This window comes from Hakea prostrata, chromosome 8 (genome assembly GCF_041222555.1).
Source record: "Hakea prostrata isolate BN-2017 chromosome 8, UWA_Hpros_2, whole genome shotgun sequence".
Taxonomy (NCBI): domain Eukaryota; kingdom Viridiplantae; phylum Streptophyta; class Magnoliopsida; order Proteales; family Proteaceae; genus Hakea; species Hakea prostrata.
In genome coordinates, this window is record NC_142607.1 from 38,118,683 (window position 1) to 38,135,334 (window position 16,652).

At 42.1% G+C, this 16,652-nt stretch overlaps 1 protein-coding gene across 1 annotated transcript in view; it reads right to left on the reverse strand.

Moving 5' to 3' along the window:
* Window positions 1-1,772: 1,772 nt before the first annotated feature.
* LOC149007773 (disease resistance protein L6-like) overlaps window positions 1,773-16,652 on the reverse strand; it is a 32,841-nt gene continuing 17,961 nt past the window's right edge. Inside the window, exon 3 of the mRNA XM_089166687.1 lies at window positions 1,773-2,090. Within this exon, the coding sequence (XP_089022813.1) occupies window positions 2,015-2,090 (76 nt within the window). The 3' untranslated portion in view covers window positions 1,773-2,014. The remainder of the gene's footprint in view (window positions 2,091-16,652) is intronic.

Here is a 16,652-nt window from a genome sequence, read left to right on the forward strand (position 1 = left end):
TATCTTCTTACTTTCTAGTCTCATGTCAACTATACTTGGTTTTATAGAATTGCTCAATTTTTTTGCATATCTCATTGGGAAGTTGAAAGCATGACATAGTATAGATTGGAAGAGCATATGCCATTGCCTTGATAAGAACCTCTTTACCATCTGAGGAAATGAGTTTTTCATGCCAACCAAGCTTTCTTCTTAATCTATCAGTGATGAAAGCAAAAGTTTGTGTTTTTGATCTCCCAACTAAAGAGGGTAAGCCAAGATAAATGCCATAGGATGGAGCTTCACAAACATCTAGGGTGGAGATGATATCAGTGCAAAGATTCTGGGGGGTTCTATGACTAAAAACTACAGTTGATTTTGAAGGATTGATGTGTAGGCCAGATACTAGTTCATAATCCTAGAGAAGCACATTGACTAATGACGCATTAGTCAATGTGTTTCTTCTACACCAAGAAACTTCAATGTTTAAAACAACAATCAGCCTAATGTTTTATCTTTTCTTGGTATACATCAGATTTATATAGATGGGGCTTGGAACAAAACTACTATACAGGGAGGTCGTGGAGCTATCTTATGGGATTCAATTGGATGCTTTATAGCTGCCTAGGCTAAGATCTGCCACAGTTCATCAGCCACTTATGTGGAGGTTGAAGTTATTAGAGATAGACTTCATTTAGCTTTAAACTCTTATGTTAATAGAATTATTTTATTCTCAGATTGTTAGAGTATTATTTCTATTTTAAATGGTAGTAATCAACCCATTGACTGGGTGAGTATGAGTATTATTAGAGACATTCAGGAGCTTGCTGAAAATTTCTCTTTTGTTGAATTCAGGTTTATTCGCAGATCTTTAAACTTTGCTGCAGATACTATTGCTCATGGAGCAAATCTATTTGCTCTTTTTAGGTTTTGGTGGTTTGTCCCACCTCGTTTTATGTGTGTAAACAATGACTTTTTTTCTCCGGATTATTATATGGGATATGTTAATATAAGATTGATAGCTGTTGGGCAAAAAAAAAAAAAAAAGATGACAAAGGTATCAAATACCTTCATTCCATTAACTTTTTCAGTTCATTTCTAATACAAACTAACTAGAAAAGGTAATTAACCTTTTCAGTTCATTTCTAATACAATCTAACTAGAAAAGGTAACGGAAAGAAGTATTTGATTCCTTTGTTAGCTAAGGGGGAGGTAAGTGGTACTTTCCAACAAAAAAAAGGTCTAAGTTGTCAACTAAGAGGGGAGGTAAGTGATACTTATACAATTAATTTTTGAATACTAGTAACTAACTCTTAAGAGTAAGTTACTAAAAATAACAAAGATTGTCTAACAATTCTTTGAGATTGAATTAGGGGGGAAAAAACAGTTATTTTAGAAAGGTAAAATCTACTTACAAAATTACATAGATACAAGACTTCACTTTGAGGGTAATTTAGTTAGTTCATAAGAAAATATTAATTGGGCAGGAAAAATTAACACAAAATTTGGGACTTATTAGTTCTTCTAAAAAATAAAATCCATTTGAGTAAAATTTGTTTAAAAAAAAATCTTATTAGATAAATCTTTTTCAAAATCAATTTATCTAGGAAAATTTTCTTTATACATAACACTAGGTTCTATGGTTAATTGTACTCTCCCATAAAATGTCCATTACACAGTTGGATCAAAACTAATTTGATGGCCTATGTTAGAACATAAGTTGTGTATAACTCGAATACCTCAACCATAAATTGGGTATGACGTCAACACTTTTATGCATCATGAATCATTCTTTTATCAACCGGTGTCCATCTTTAACCTACCCTTTCTAGAGAAATATAAATAAATTTCTGTTTCATAAAAATTAAATCAATAATTTACATGCTTCGTGTCTAACATTTGCTTTCAAGCAAGCTACTCAGTTTGGATCTCTGAACAACATTGGTGTCTTGTCAATAACGTATATATCACCTACTCCCACAATTCGAACAACAATACCACTGAAGCCAACATTAATACAAATAATATATTTGTGAATCTAGTACAACGAATTGTTTCGGTACAATTCCCTTAAAACGAGGCCGACAACTATGTCCACCAGGTCTGATTGATTCCTGCAGTTATTTAAAGGATAAAACATTAATTAATGATGTTAAAGTAAACTAAAGAAATCTTGTGAAAAAGAACAGTTAGTAGTGTGTTGTGACGAGTACCAATGCCTAAACATAAGGGAGTACTTATAACCCCCCCAGAAGGAAATGGATTTTGCTTACAAAGATATAAAATCCACAAAGTGGAAAGACGTAAGGCTGTCCTGCCTCAAAGGACAAGGGCCTCCAGGCAAGGGAGTGAGCAATATTATTCTCCTCCCATGAACAAAAAGGAATTAAAGAACAGTTAATAAAGTTTGATGCCAGTTTTTTAGAATAGATGCCAAAGAGATGGGACCTTGAATTGGAAGAGTGAAATCCATGTTGCAGCTGAATTAGATTGGAAGCGTTCCTTCGATCAGAACTCCTCTTTTGTGCAGCCCATCCCACTCGCTATTGCTTCAGCATACACCCACCACATGAAGTTCCTTAATTTTTTGAATCCATTGTACTGCCATACTCTCTTTGGTATGTTCTTCCATTGGTGGACACTTGAGGACGAGGGTTATGCAACAACCTTATGGTTAACCAGCATGTGATATGCTGATTTTGTACTAAAAGCTCCACTTCTCGTAACCACCACCCCCCCCCCCCCCAAAAAAAAAAAAAAACACAAAACAAAACAAAAAACACTTGTCTATTAGGTGAAGGGACCGTAACTAATTGAATCTTCAAAATTGCCCTAACATAACTAGGACAAAGCCTCTGGTCGAGCACCTCCTTCATCCATGTCCTCTTGGTTGATCAATTCTGCAATCGTATTTATAGGGCATCCCATCAGTTTCTCCCCCTCAACTATGAAGCTATTTAGAGGCAATCTAGTTATCCAACAACAACAACAATAAGGCTTGTCCCAACTAAATGGGATCGACTACATGGATTCTTGCCCTCCAATCAGTTCTGTTCGAGGCCATGCTAGATACAAGGCCTAAGGTATACATATCATTTCTCACCACTTCTCCTAAGGTTATCTTAGGTTTACCCCTAACTCTTCTAGTTCCTTCAATATGGATTATATCACTTCTCCGTACAAGGGCATTTATAGGTCTCCGTTGAACGTGGTCGTGCCACCTCAAACGACTTTCTCGAAGCTTATCACTTATGGGAGTAACTCCCAGACCAACTCTAATATGATCATTTCTTATCTTATCCATCCTAGTTTTGCCACTCATCCATCTTGGCATCCTCATTTTTGCTAAACTGAGTTTATCCATTTATTATTAATGGACTCTTCTGTTTCCACCATCTACAATAGTCGCTTTTAAAAGGTCAAGGCACTCTAGAATACTTCTCTAGGCCCATGAAGGTCGATTCCAAGGCCGAGCTTCAAGTACATTTGAGTTAGGAAAATAGATGCACTTCTAGAAAATTCTGCCCATAGAGAGTTGTGTTAAACCATAAATGCCAAGTATCTTTACATAACAAGGCCAAATTGTGAAGAATCGGATATCGCAGACCAATACCCCTTATTCCTTGGATTTCACATCTCAGTCCAAGATACTTAATGAAACTTCTTTTTCTCCCTTTTTTGGCCCCAAATGAAGTTGCTCATAGCTTTCCTTACTTTCTATGATGGAAGACTAGTAAGGAGAAGTGGAGAGCAACATATGTAGCTAATACGCATGTACATACTTGACTAAGGTGATCTGCCATTCAGATGGAGGTGATTGTCCCACATGTCTTTCTAGAAAGCTTGTTGAAGACATCCTTCTTAGACATGCTGATGCGTCCAAAATCTGCTCAGCCCTTAGATCTCCTTGTGATGACCTGCAAAACGAAAGCGTCAGACGTGGCCCGACCGCAGGGGTCGGGATTCCACCTCCGAAGGCTAAGTCAGTTGATGAACTTAATCACAAATGGCTCTGCTAGAAGCACAGAGCTAACGAATGAAGAACTGGGAAAGTGATCTAGATCGTAAGCCTCTGATAGTTTACGTCTACCAGTGTGTATGTGAATCTGAGTCCCCTTCACCTCGTAGGCAAGTAAGGTTTATATAGAGTGTACCTTCGAATCTCCTTCATTGGATGCACTTGAGCCTTCTTCGAGTAGTCGTTGGATCTTATCAGTTAGATCTGTTGAGCGATAGACTTCTACTAGTTTGAACTAGTAGAGGACTCCTGAGATAACCTCTAGGTTATCTGATGATTATCCCTTCAATGATGATAAGTGACAGCCGCCAATTTGTACCTGTCGTCATTAGGGTAATTAACCTAATCCATAAGTCAGATTAGGGCGTGCTTGTAGCTGATTTAGTTTTCTTCCTCAGCAAGCTATCTTCTGGATCCGGTTCACTCGGAAGTGAGTCGGTTCCCTTCGTCTCTACTGGGGTCAAGGGTTAAACCGAGTATGAACCCGGTTCAATCATATTTCCTCCGTATCATGAGCCCCCCAGATCAAGCGTTCGGTCGATCCTGAGGGCTTGGTTTTTAACTGGGTTCTTCTTCAGGCAATAGTCTTTGCGTATCCCATTAAATGTCATATCACATTTAATGCGGTGGTCACTTTTCCTCGAGCGTTGTGAGGGCAATGCCATGCGTCTCTTTGCAGTTGACCTATCGTGGCTCACGTAACCCAAACGACGGTTTCTGAATGCCTGTTTCGGATTCGTGAGTTCAAACTTTCAAAACATCTTCCAATCTCGACCGTTGATGCTGAATCAATCTCGATCGTTCCGATCCCCGAACACTCGTGTGGGTGTTTTAAAAGCGGTTCGTTGTCTTCGTAGGTTTCATTCTTCTTGTCTGGAATTTGAACCTTCGTCGTTTGCTTCGCGCCTTTTCGCTCTCGTGCCTTTGCTTCATTGAATCAGTAAGTTTACTGATCCTTTTGCAAAGTTTAAACTTCCTGTCTCCAGTCTTTTTCTTTTTGTACCTTACTAAAACTAGTAATGGCGGATAATAGGGTTTCTTTGGTACCCAATGCCAGTAATAGTAGTGGTAACGAAGCTTTTGCTTCCCTTCCTTCCGAACAGTCGGATAGTGATAACAAAACCCTAACTATCTTCTGGCGCAAATTTGCTGAAGTTTCCCAAAAAAGTTTAGGGAGAAAAGCTAAACTTCCTCCGCCCTTCTCGAGTCTAGATCTTCCAAGATTCCTAGGGTGACTATCGAGTCTTCTAGGTAGTCGAAACAAACCTCCAGGTCTAATGGTGGACGTGGCTCTGTCCCCTCCGTTTTCAAGGAGGAAACCCTTCTTTCAGCAATTCAGGATTTTGATTTTCCTTCTTCTTATCATATTAGGGCTCCCCTCTCTGTCGAGAGGGTTGATTCGACCCTTCCGGGTGAGTTTTCCCTGTACATAGATGCACTAGAAAGCCGGGTTCGCTTTCTTTTTTTCAATCCTTTGTTCTCAGCCATTCTGAATCACTGGGACATTTGCCCTGGAATGCTCCTTCCCAATAGCTTGCGTCTCTTTGTCGGCTTCTTGGGTTTGTGTTTTGAACTTGGCGTTACGCCATCTCTTTCTCTTTTAGTGCACTTTCATATTCTTTCTATCTCCCATCCTCCCGGCTGGGTTTTTCTGTCCAAACGCAATAAGGATGAACTTGATTGAAGGGGCAACATTCTTGCCAAAGGAACTTGCCCTTCCAACCACAAAAGATGGCATGAATGATATTTTTTCTGTCGAGCGCCTCAATCAGATCTCAACTTACCAACCGTCTGGAAACAGTGTACTTCCTATTCTGAAAGTAACCGGGGCCTTCCCTTATCCAAAGAAGACGAGGCGGCCGTCAAGAAGATCAAATCAATTCCATGGTATCAAGAGATACATGGACTTGAGGTGGAGTATAACTCCATCCTTCAGTACTGGGGCTTGGCTCATTGTGAGCTTCTAACCATCATCCTTTAATTTTACTGAAGTGATATGTCTTTTCATAATTCTTACTCTTGTTCCTCTTTGCAGTGCCTCCAAGAATGAATCCTGAGAACCTGCAGGTGAAGGCCGCTAGGGCCGTTGTGACAGCTGAGCAACGGTCGCCCAGAGCCTTAACCACTGATCAAGAAGCTTTTGTTCCCTCTCCCGACCCTTCTTACAGGGGTATCAGGAACATCAGGCCCGTGGCTGATGCTTCGGGTAAAGGGAAGAAACCGATGGTGGAGAGGACAAATGTCTCCTCCTCGCTAGAACCAAAAGGAAGCACGATACAGTTGATGCTTTCTCCCATAAAAAATCCAAAAATTCTGAGGATTGTGAGGAGGTCTTTAGCCCTCAGTGGACCTTGAAGCCGACCGATAGGGTGACACAAGACCCTGAAAAGGCTGCAGAATGGAGCTCCCTCAGTCTTATACCTTCTGATCGTCGGGAGTTTGAAACTCTGGACGATGATGCCCTTGTTAGTCAGTCCACAAGGTACCGGTCTTCCTGCTTGTTCATTTTTTCATAATCTCTTATGACTTCTTCTGATAATCTCCTCTTCTCCAGGAATGCTGTGTTGAGCTTTTATCAGCACATGGAAGCATTGAGCTGGGTTGGCCGCAACGGCTCCTTGTTGCAGACTTGTGAAGAGAATTTGGCCAAGGCCAATTCTGAGATAGACCAACTGGCAGCAGCTGCCAAGGAGCTGCAAAGAAAGCATGACAAGGAAATGAACTCCCTAAAGGAGGCCCTCGACTCTTCAAAGGCTCGCGCTGTTGCTGCCGAGCGCGAGGCTAAGAAGCAGAAAGCAGCTGCCACATTGTTCGGTGACAGACTTGAATCTAAGTGTGCAGAGAACAAAGAATACTTGAAGTTGGCGATTCCCAGCAAGCCTGAGCATATCAAGCCAAAGCTTCGAAAGGATTGTGTTCAGAAGTACCTGAACAGCGTACCTTTCTCCAAACTGCTGGGTGCTCTCAACATCCAAGCTTACCGTTTGCGGCAAAATGACATCTGGGAAAGAATTCTTGAATCCAACCCTTCCTTCGATATAGCTCCCTTTCGTGAGGTGTGTCACAAAGAGGTCTTCGACTGGGCTCGGGAAGAGGATGATCCTTTTCCAGCTGACCCAAAATATGAGGATTATCTTGCTGATGAACTGCCACTCCAAGAGGAAAAGTCACAGGCCGAGTCACAGGTTGCTGCTGAAGAGGACTCTGACAACGACAATCCTGAGGAAGGCTCTTCTCAGGATCCTGAGAAAAGCTCTCCTATACAGGGCTCCTCGGGCAACAATGAGGGAGAGGCTTAGGGAGTTATCTTTTATTTTTATTTTTTGTAAAGATTGACCTCCTTGTTAATGAATAGATACTTCCATGTTTGCCTTAATACTTCCTCATCTCATATTGAAAGCTTGTCTTGAATATCAAAATATAAATGATAAAACTTATCACTTAACTTCACATTCCTTGACGAATGATAATCTTGTAAAGATATCATGAAGAGATGTTTTGGAAAGATGCGTTAGCCTTTATTCTTCCTCACTTCTTCATTTATTGCAAAGTCTACACGTTTCCCTTCTGCTACCTGCGAAGTCCAAACGTTTTCTTGCTTTGGTATACCATTCACTGTTTCCAATGTATTGGTAATACATCCATTATCCCAATGGCAATGCGACGGTTGGAGATATTCTTGTATTAGGTGCTTATGTCCATGTGGCCTTCTTTTGACCGTTGATCTTGCTTGTTGAAGATTTCGAAGCATTTTTTCGATCTAGGCCATTGGTTGCCTTTGGCTCTCAACCGTCGTCTTAATACCTAAGGCTATTTAAAGCTTTTGTGGGTACTCTCCTTCTATCCTGCTATCTGCAAGTTAGATTTGCAAAAGCGACATTCCATCCTTTTGCTTGCTTCCGTATTCCTCGTACTCCAACAATAACTCTATCAGCTTTTGAACAAGTGAGCTTTTTTCTATCATCAATCTCTTCCCCTTTCCCCCTCAGTAAACGCACCAGTAGTAATACTAGGGGTTTATTTAATGGGTATTCCGAGTAATGCATATCTGACAGAGAACTAGGGTTTTCCTTCCTTTTTTTTTTGTGTTGTTGTTTTTTGTACTGATACGGCTCTTTCTGTGTACACCGTGGCTCCCAGAATCGATCCGAACTTTATCAGAGCGAAATCTTATAAGAAAATCATTCCATCGGTGGTTGGGGCCAGTGGGGTGGTTTCATCTGGTGAATCTCTAAACGTAAGGCGACTGCTGTTGGTGAATCTTCAAGTCAGATTCCCACAGCTTCTACTGATGTCACCCCTACGTCTCTTCTGCCTGAAGTGATCGCTCGTTCTTCCCAGGAAGATCTTGATCACCCCTTTGTTGATGGCGCTGCTGATGCCCCTGCTGTAGAGACCGTTCGTGCATCCCTGAAGGAGACCCTTCGGGCATTTGAGGCAACTATGTTGGCATCTAATAAAGGTGCGGTCCCAGCAGGTGTTGTTTCTATTTCCAACTCTAGAGCTTGTTTGGCATCCTCTACCTCTCGTTTGGAGCCAGAGGATTTTGCCACTAGGAAGCGTCGTCGGTTGGCAAGTGATGAAGCTCATCCTTCTCTTGATGTAGCTCATCCTTCTCATCCTTCGCCTGAATTAGTGTCAAACGAGTTTGACAAAGCATTGGAATGGTGCACTGCTGCTCGAATGACTTCTGAGAGCGCAGTTCCTTCCAAACTTCCAGACGAGGTCTTTATGAAGTCAATGGTGATGTAAGTCTTTCTTCATTAACTTTTGATTCTAAATGTTACTCTTCTGCTCCTTTTTAACGCAGAAGTTGTTTGCAGAAGCCTTACTGGTAACTTCCGCAACCAAGTGGAAGCAGCCTCTAGGCTCAATAGGTTGAGCAATGAAGTTTCCAGGCTTCGGGAAATCTCTGAAGCTAAAGACGCTGAGGTTGCTTGCCTTAGGAAATTAGCTTGGGAGGTTGTAGGAGAAAAGAATTCGGTGATCGATCGTCTCCGGTCAGACTTGGATGATGCCAGGGAGAAGATCCGACAACTGGAGCGAGGAGTTGGAAAGTCAGGAGCCAAAGGATCTTAAGCGTTACCTCAAATGCAAGTTGTCATTCCTTTGCCTGAATCCCTTCCAACTGATGTTCGCAGAGCCTGCGTCTTCAAGTATTTACACAGTAAGCCCTTTGTTGATATGCTGAATGCTTATAACTTGCAGGCGTACATGGATGGTGAGAACTAAGTATGGGAATCGATACTAAGGAAAGATCCTCATTTTGATACGACTCCCTACAGTGCTGTTTACCAACCTGGGTCTTCCTTCTCCTAATTGGACCAAAAATAAGATTGATCCTCCGCCTTCTGATCCGGCTATTATGCATTTCCTGGAAGATTCTCATGTTTATTCTCCTCAGGAAGGATTCAATTATGAAGAGCTCGCCTTGAATGCAAGTTTGGTCGAGGACCATACTTCTTCTGGACAAGCTGGACAAAGAGTATGAAATTGCAGAGGATTTTATACATACTGAAATGCTTTTCGTAATCCTCATTTCTCCTCTTCTTTTCCTTGAATCCATACTGATGCTTGACTCATGTGTTTGTTCTAGCAAAGTTGTGCTGATCTTGTATGACTTCTTAATTATCACCGATGATGACTTTCTTTTCTGACCGAAGATTGTATTCAACTCTTGTAATCTTATGTTTGATGTAAAGATTGGCCTCTTTCGGTCTTTTGAAGAAATAAGAAATTAACTTCATCTTGAACTTTGCAAGTCACTTGAATCGCTATTGCACTAGGTCTTAGTTGTTTAGAACAATGCCTTTACTTAAAGATTTCCAGAGAAATTCAATAAGTCTTGAAGGAACTCACTAGGGTTTTAAACCGATGCCTTTACTTAAGGATTTCCTGAGAAATACAATAAGTCTTGAAGGAACTCACTCGGGTTTTAAACCGATGCCTTATAGTCGGATCTTGTTCTTAAATGTGGTGTATGATGACCCCCAATCAAAAGATAATTTGTTGAAAGCCAATAATTGCATTGATTGAGTTGAAAATGATTACATCACGAACAAAATTGAAATCATCATCAAGGATAAAATTTTTTGAGATGCCTGGCATTCCACGAACGGTCCAACTCTTTCTGGGTGTTGATGTTCTTCAGCCTGTAAGCTCCTGAACCGACTGGTTTTACAACCATATAAGGTCCTTCCCAGGAAGGGTCCAATTTTCTTTGGTGGCGTTGGTCTGAAGCTAAGGTGTTTCTCAACACCAAATCTCCGGCTAAGTACCGACGATTCTTTACTCGGGTATTATAATGCGACGCTATCCTTCTTTGATAATGTTGAGTTCGTGCTATTGCCTTTGCCCGAACTTCGTCCAACAAATCAAGACTGTCAAGCAGTCCTTGTTCGTTCGCTTTTTCCTCGAACTCTCGATCTTGTAACGTCCCCGCCATTATCTCCACAGGTGCCAATGCTTCGGACCCATATGCTAACTTGAATGGAGTTTCTCCTGTGGGTGTTCGAACCGTAGTTCTATAAGCCCACAGTACATTATGAAGTTCTTCGACCCATAAAGCCTTGTCAGCTTCTAGTCTTCTCTTTATTCCTTCCAGCAGCGTTCGGTTAGTAACTTCTACCTGTCCATTGCTCTGGGGGTATGCCACTGAGGACATACGATGCTCGATCATATAAGTTCCACAAAATTGCTCAAATTGTGGACAGTCGAACTGAGTACCATGGTCAGTAACGATAATCTTTGGAATCCAAAAGCGATATATGATTGACTCAAGCACGAATTTCTCCACCTTTTTCTCTGTGATTGTTGCCGAGCACCTGGCTTCAACCCATTTTGTGAAGTTATCAATTGCTACTATCAGATATTCCCGTCCGCCCGATGCCTTGGTGAATTTGCCCATGATATCAATTCCCCACATTGCAAAAGGGATGGGATCTAGAATTGAAGTCATGGTTTCCGCTGGGCGCTTTGATACCGTAGCATGAATTTGACAATTGCTACATCGACGAACATATTCCATAGCAGCTTCTTAGATATTAGGCCAATATAAACCAAGTCTTAGAATTTTGTGTGCCAGGGCTCGTCCACCCATGTGAGCCCCACAAATTCCTTCATGAACTTCAGCCAAAGCTGATTTTGCTCCTTCGGGACCTATACATCTTATAAGGGGTCCAGAATAAGACCTTTTGTATAGTCTTCCATTCTAAATGACAAATCTTGCTGATCGTATCTTGATCAGTCTTGCCTTTTTCGGATCCTCAGGTAGTTTGTCATCTCTCAGATATTCGACTATCGGATCCATCCAGCAACGCTATGCTTCAATATAAGAAATTTATTTCTCATGATAACTTGGAAATGTTATCTCTTCATTGTAGACCGAAGGGTCTAGATTTTTTTCTTTGGCATTGGCTAATCAGGATAGCTCATCTGCCACTGTATTTTCATTCATCGGAATCTGAGATATCTTCAAATTCTGAAATTGCTTTTGAAATGCCTGCACAATCTCTTGATATTTCTGCAAGCGAGGTTCTTTAATACCATACTCCCCCTGGACTTGGGTTGACTATAAGTTGAGAGTCACTGTAAATAGTAACATCTACAATGGACAATGCTTTTGACAACCGAAGTCCCGCTATCAGGGCCTCATATTCTGCTTCGTTTTTACTAGCTTCGAATGCAAATCTCAAAGCATATCGAATAATAAATCCTGCTGGACTTTTCAATAGAATTCCAACTCCTGCTCCATCCTTATTACTCGAGCCATCCACATATACCTCCCAATTGGTGGGTATGATGGGATCTTCAATAGTGTCTCCACTGGTGCAATAGTTTCTACTACAAAATCGGCTAATGCCTAAGCTTTGATTGCCGTTCTGGGCTTAAAGCTCACTTGGAACTCACTGAGTTCAACCGACCAGGCCACCATCCTTCGAGACAAATTAGGTTTATTAAGAACTTTACTAAGAGGGAAAGTCGTAAATACCTCTATTGGATGAGCCTGAAAGTATGGCCGTAGCTTCTTGGCGGCTATCATGAGAGCCAAAGCTTGCTTCTCAATCTGCGAATATCGCATCTCCGCATCAAGTAACACGTGACTCACATAGTAAATTCGCCACTGTTTCTTATCTTTCTCCCGAACAAGTACTGCACTGACCGCCGAAAGGGACGCCGCTAGATATAGCTGTAAGATTTCCCCCTTCTCTGGTCGGGATAAAAGTGGTGGTTGTCCCAGTGCCTCCTTTAACTCCTCGAAAGCTTTCTGGCATTCTTCAGTCCAGTTTGCTTCCTTGCTGCCCCTCAAATCTTTGAGTGCCTTGAAGAATGGTAAACACTTCTCTCCAGATTTGGAGATGAAACGATTCAAAGCGGCAATTCTCCCTATTAAACACTGCACATCACGAACAGTTTTGGGAGCCTCCATGTCAATCAGAGCTTGTATTTTGGCAGGATTAGCCTCAATACCCTCTTGTGACACAATGAAGCCCAAAAATTTGCCTAAAGAAACTCCAAAGGCACACTTTTTTGGATTCAGCTTCATTTGATACTTTCGCAGTACTGAAAATACCTCAGTTAAATCTGCAATATGATTTGCTCTTGTAAAGCTCTTTACTAGCATGTCATCAACATAAGCTTCAACATTCTTCCCAATTAAATCCTTGAAAATCTTGTTGACAGCCCTCTGATATGTAGCTCCTACATTTTTCAGGCCAAATGGTATGACTTTGTAATAGTAGCTTTCACGATAAGTTATGAAGGCCGTAAACTTCTCATCTTCCTTATTCATAAGGATCTGATTATACCCTGAGTAGGCATCCATGAAACTTAGAGTTTCATATCCTGGAGTCGCATCTATTAAGAGATCAATCCGAGGCAACGAATAGCAATCTTTAGGGCAAGCCTTGTTGAGGTCTGTGTAGTCTGTACACATCCACCACTTCCCATTTTCCTTCTTTACCATTACCACGTTGGCTAACCAAATTTTCAATTGGTTCTATGAAACCAAAATTCTTCAGTTTTTCAACTTCGCCCCGAACGGCTTCGTATTTTTCAATGGAAAAATTTCTCCTTTTCTGGATAACTAGTTTCACCTTCGGACCTATCAAGAGTTTGTGCTCTGCGACAGCCCGATCAATTCCTGGCATGTTCTTGGTAGACCATGCGAATACGTCACTATTCTTTTGAAGAAAAAACTTCAACTCATCCTTGAATTCCTCCAACTGCTTAGACCCGATATAAGTAATCTTTTTCTCATCCTCGGTACACAGTCTGATTTGTTCCAGCTTTTCCACTGGCTCGGGCCTTTGCATCTCTGCTTCTTCCCGATCATCTTGAATTTCTATAGGTAGGGTAGTCACCCTCCTCGGGCCTTCCTTGTCTTTTAAATAGGCAACGTAACATTGCCGAGAGATCCTCTGGTCAGAGGAAACTTGACCAATTCCCATGTCAGTCGGGAATTTTATCTTCAGGTGTTTCGTCGAAACAATAGCACCTATCTTGGATAAAGATGGTCGCCCGAGGATAACATTATAAGCTGACAGTTCCCGAACCACCAAAAAATTGATTCAGACGGTCGTCTCCTTAGGAAAACTTCCAATAGATAAGTCCAACTGGACAGATCCTTCCGCCACTGCAGATGATCCTGCAAAACCATATAAATGTGTGGATGATGGCTCCATCAAGTCCTCATCCACTTTCAGCTTTTGATACACTTCATAAGAAATTAGGTCAGCTGCAGACCCTGTATCAACCAAAACTCTATGCACTTCTCGGCGCGCATTCTCTACCTTGATGACTATAGCATCATCGTGAGGTAGACAAACGCCTCTTTCATCCTCCTCGCCAAAGGTGATAAAATCTTCACCATTTGGCTTCTTCCGCTTCTGCGTCTCTCCGGTTCCGAAAAATTTAGATTTTGTCTTTAAACTCCGGAGTGATTCGGGTTCTGGACCTCCGAAAATTGTAAGGATCGTTGATCCAGTAGCATCAATCACCTCCTTGTCTTTTTTAGACTTCAGAGCCTCCTTTGATTGTTTTGAACTAACCGAACGATCCCTTTTAGGAGCGGCCTCGCGTGGCTCACGTGGCTCACGTGGCTCCTCCCTTCTTCTGCTAACAAAATTGGACAAATGTCCCTGAGATATTAATCTCTCAATATCTGCTTTTAGATGACGACAGTCATTTGTATAATGACCATAGTCCTTGTGGAGTTGGCAATATTTTTCTCGATCCTGCTGCTCTCCAGGCTTCAAAGGAATTTTAGGTGGCCACTTCAAAATATTTCGCCTTTTGATGATATTCAGAATATCAGCCCGAGGAGCATTTAATGGAGTATACTCACTTTTACCGGGAGATCTTTGCCGCCAAGCCTGAGGTTTTCCAACCCAATCGCGAACATTCTTCTTTGGCTTCGCTTTTGGCCTCAGAGCCTTCTGTTCCTTAGTGGAGGCTTTGTTGTCTCTTGGTGTGCATCTAAGATCTCCATTACTTCAGCCTGGCTCTGGCATCTCTGTACCAACTCAGCATAAGTTGCAGGCATATCCTGTAGTAAGAACTCCAGGAGTTTTCGGTTAGTGAGTCCAGTGAATAGAGCAGTTTTTGCTACTTGCTCATCCAAATTCTCTATCTCTATCGCTACTCTGTTGAATCTTTTCAGATACTCTTTGATCGATTCGCTTTTTCCTTGTCTGATAGTAAACAAGGTTTCTTCCGTTTTCTTGACATGGATTCCACTCTGGAATCGTCCTATGAATTTGCGCGCCAACTCATCAAAGTTTACAATCCTTCCAGATAGAAGGTTCGAAAACCACTTTTGTGCCGCTCCGGTTAAGGATGAACCAAAAACCCTGCAGAGAATTTCATCAGAATTACCTGCAACTGCCATAGTCTGTTGATAATAGCCGATGTGGGCCGTAGGATCTCCGGAGCCATCGAATGTAGAAAAGGTAGGCAAACGGAAGTTGTGGGAAACTGATATCCTGCAATTGGCTCGGCAAAGGGGGTCTTCCGAATAACTGAGTAAATATCCTCGGTTATCCTTCCCCTAGCCAACTGCCCTAGTTTTTTTTATTGATGTTGGCCAATTCCTGACCAATCTGAGTCGGGTGATCCTCAACAATATGATCACGAACTCGAACAACACGATGATCATGAGCTATTCGATCATCACAAACGGCCCGTCCATCATGAACATTCCGCTCATCGCGAAATGCTCGATCATCACGAACGGTTTGTCTAACAGTCAGCGAGTGAGTCCTCACCCCTGTATCCAACCTTGTATTTGTATCGATTGTACTTTCCTGTGGTCTATCGAACCGATCGTCCTGCCTAGGTTGATCGTCCATCCTCCAAGGCCCTTGGTCACCTTCACGAAAGTTTTGACCGATATTCCGATCATCAGCCAATCTTTGATCACGTGGCAATGCACGCCTCCCTGAATCGCGATGATCAGGCTCTTGTGGTAATACCACCCATCTGGTGAGCATACGGAGTGCTTGACTCACCTCCAAGAGTTGAATTTTTACTTGATTCAATTGATCTTGGAATGTCTCTGGAGGATTATGTCTTCCCTGACCACCATCTACTTCAAGAGGTGGTAGACTTCCCTGGGGAATATCTGGGTTATTCTCCCCAGGAATTTGAACACCGGTATCGCGTTGTGCAGCGGTTGCTGCAGCTGCTGCCGATCTAGTCACCATGGCTTTACATGTCATATTCCCACAGACGGCGCCAAATGATGCGTCCAAAATCTGCTCAGCCCTTAGATCTCCTTATGATGACCTGCACAACGAAAGCGTCAGACGTGGCCCGACCACGGGGGTCGGGAGTCCACCTCCGAAGGCTAAGTCAGTTGATGAACTTAATCACAAACGGCTCTGCTAGAAGCACAGAGCTAACGAATGAAGAACTGGGAAAGTGATCTAGATCGTAAGCCTCTGAGTCCCCCTCACCTCGTAGGAAAGTAAGGTTTATATAGAGTGTACCTTTGAATCTCCTTCGTTGGATGCACTTGAGCCTTCTTCGGGTAGTCGTTGGATCTTATCAGTTAGATCCGTTGAGCGATAGACTTCTACTAGTTTGAACTAGTAGAGGACTCCTGAGATAACCTCCAGGTTATCTGATGATTATCCCTTCAATGATGATAAGTGATAGCCGCCAATTTGTACTTGCCGTCATTAGGGTAATTAACCTAATCCATAAGTCGAATTAGGGCGTGCTTGTAGCTGATTTAGTTTTCTTCCTCAACAAGCTATCTTCTGGATCTGGTTCACTCGGAAGTGAGTCAGTTCCCTTCGTCTCGACCAGGGTCGAGGGTCAAACCGAGTATGAACCCGGTTCAATCATATTTCCTCTGTGATAACACCAAAACTCGGGGGGGTTATGAAAATATTTGAGAAAAAAAATTTAACGGATACATTCCAACGGTGGTTTTTTTAGATATTTTGGGGAAATCTTTGAAGTATTAGGACTAAAGGTGTGCAATTACTTATTCAAGTTAATGGCCTGACTGCTGGCTATGCAATAGTTTCCAAACAGCCCTTATAGCTTCACAACTTGAGTGAGCATGACTTGGGAGAAAGAGCACAATCATCCCCAGCGAGGAGGTAGCGACCGGCTGGGCTTGACCGTTAACTTGAATGCCTTTTATATTATG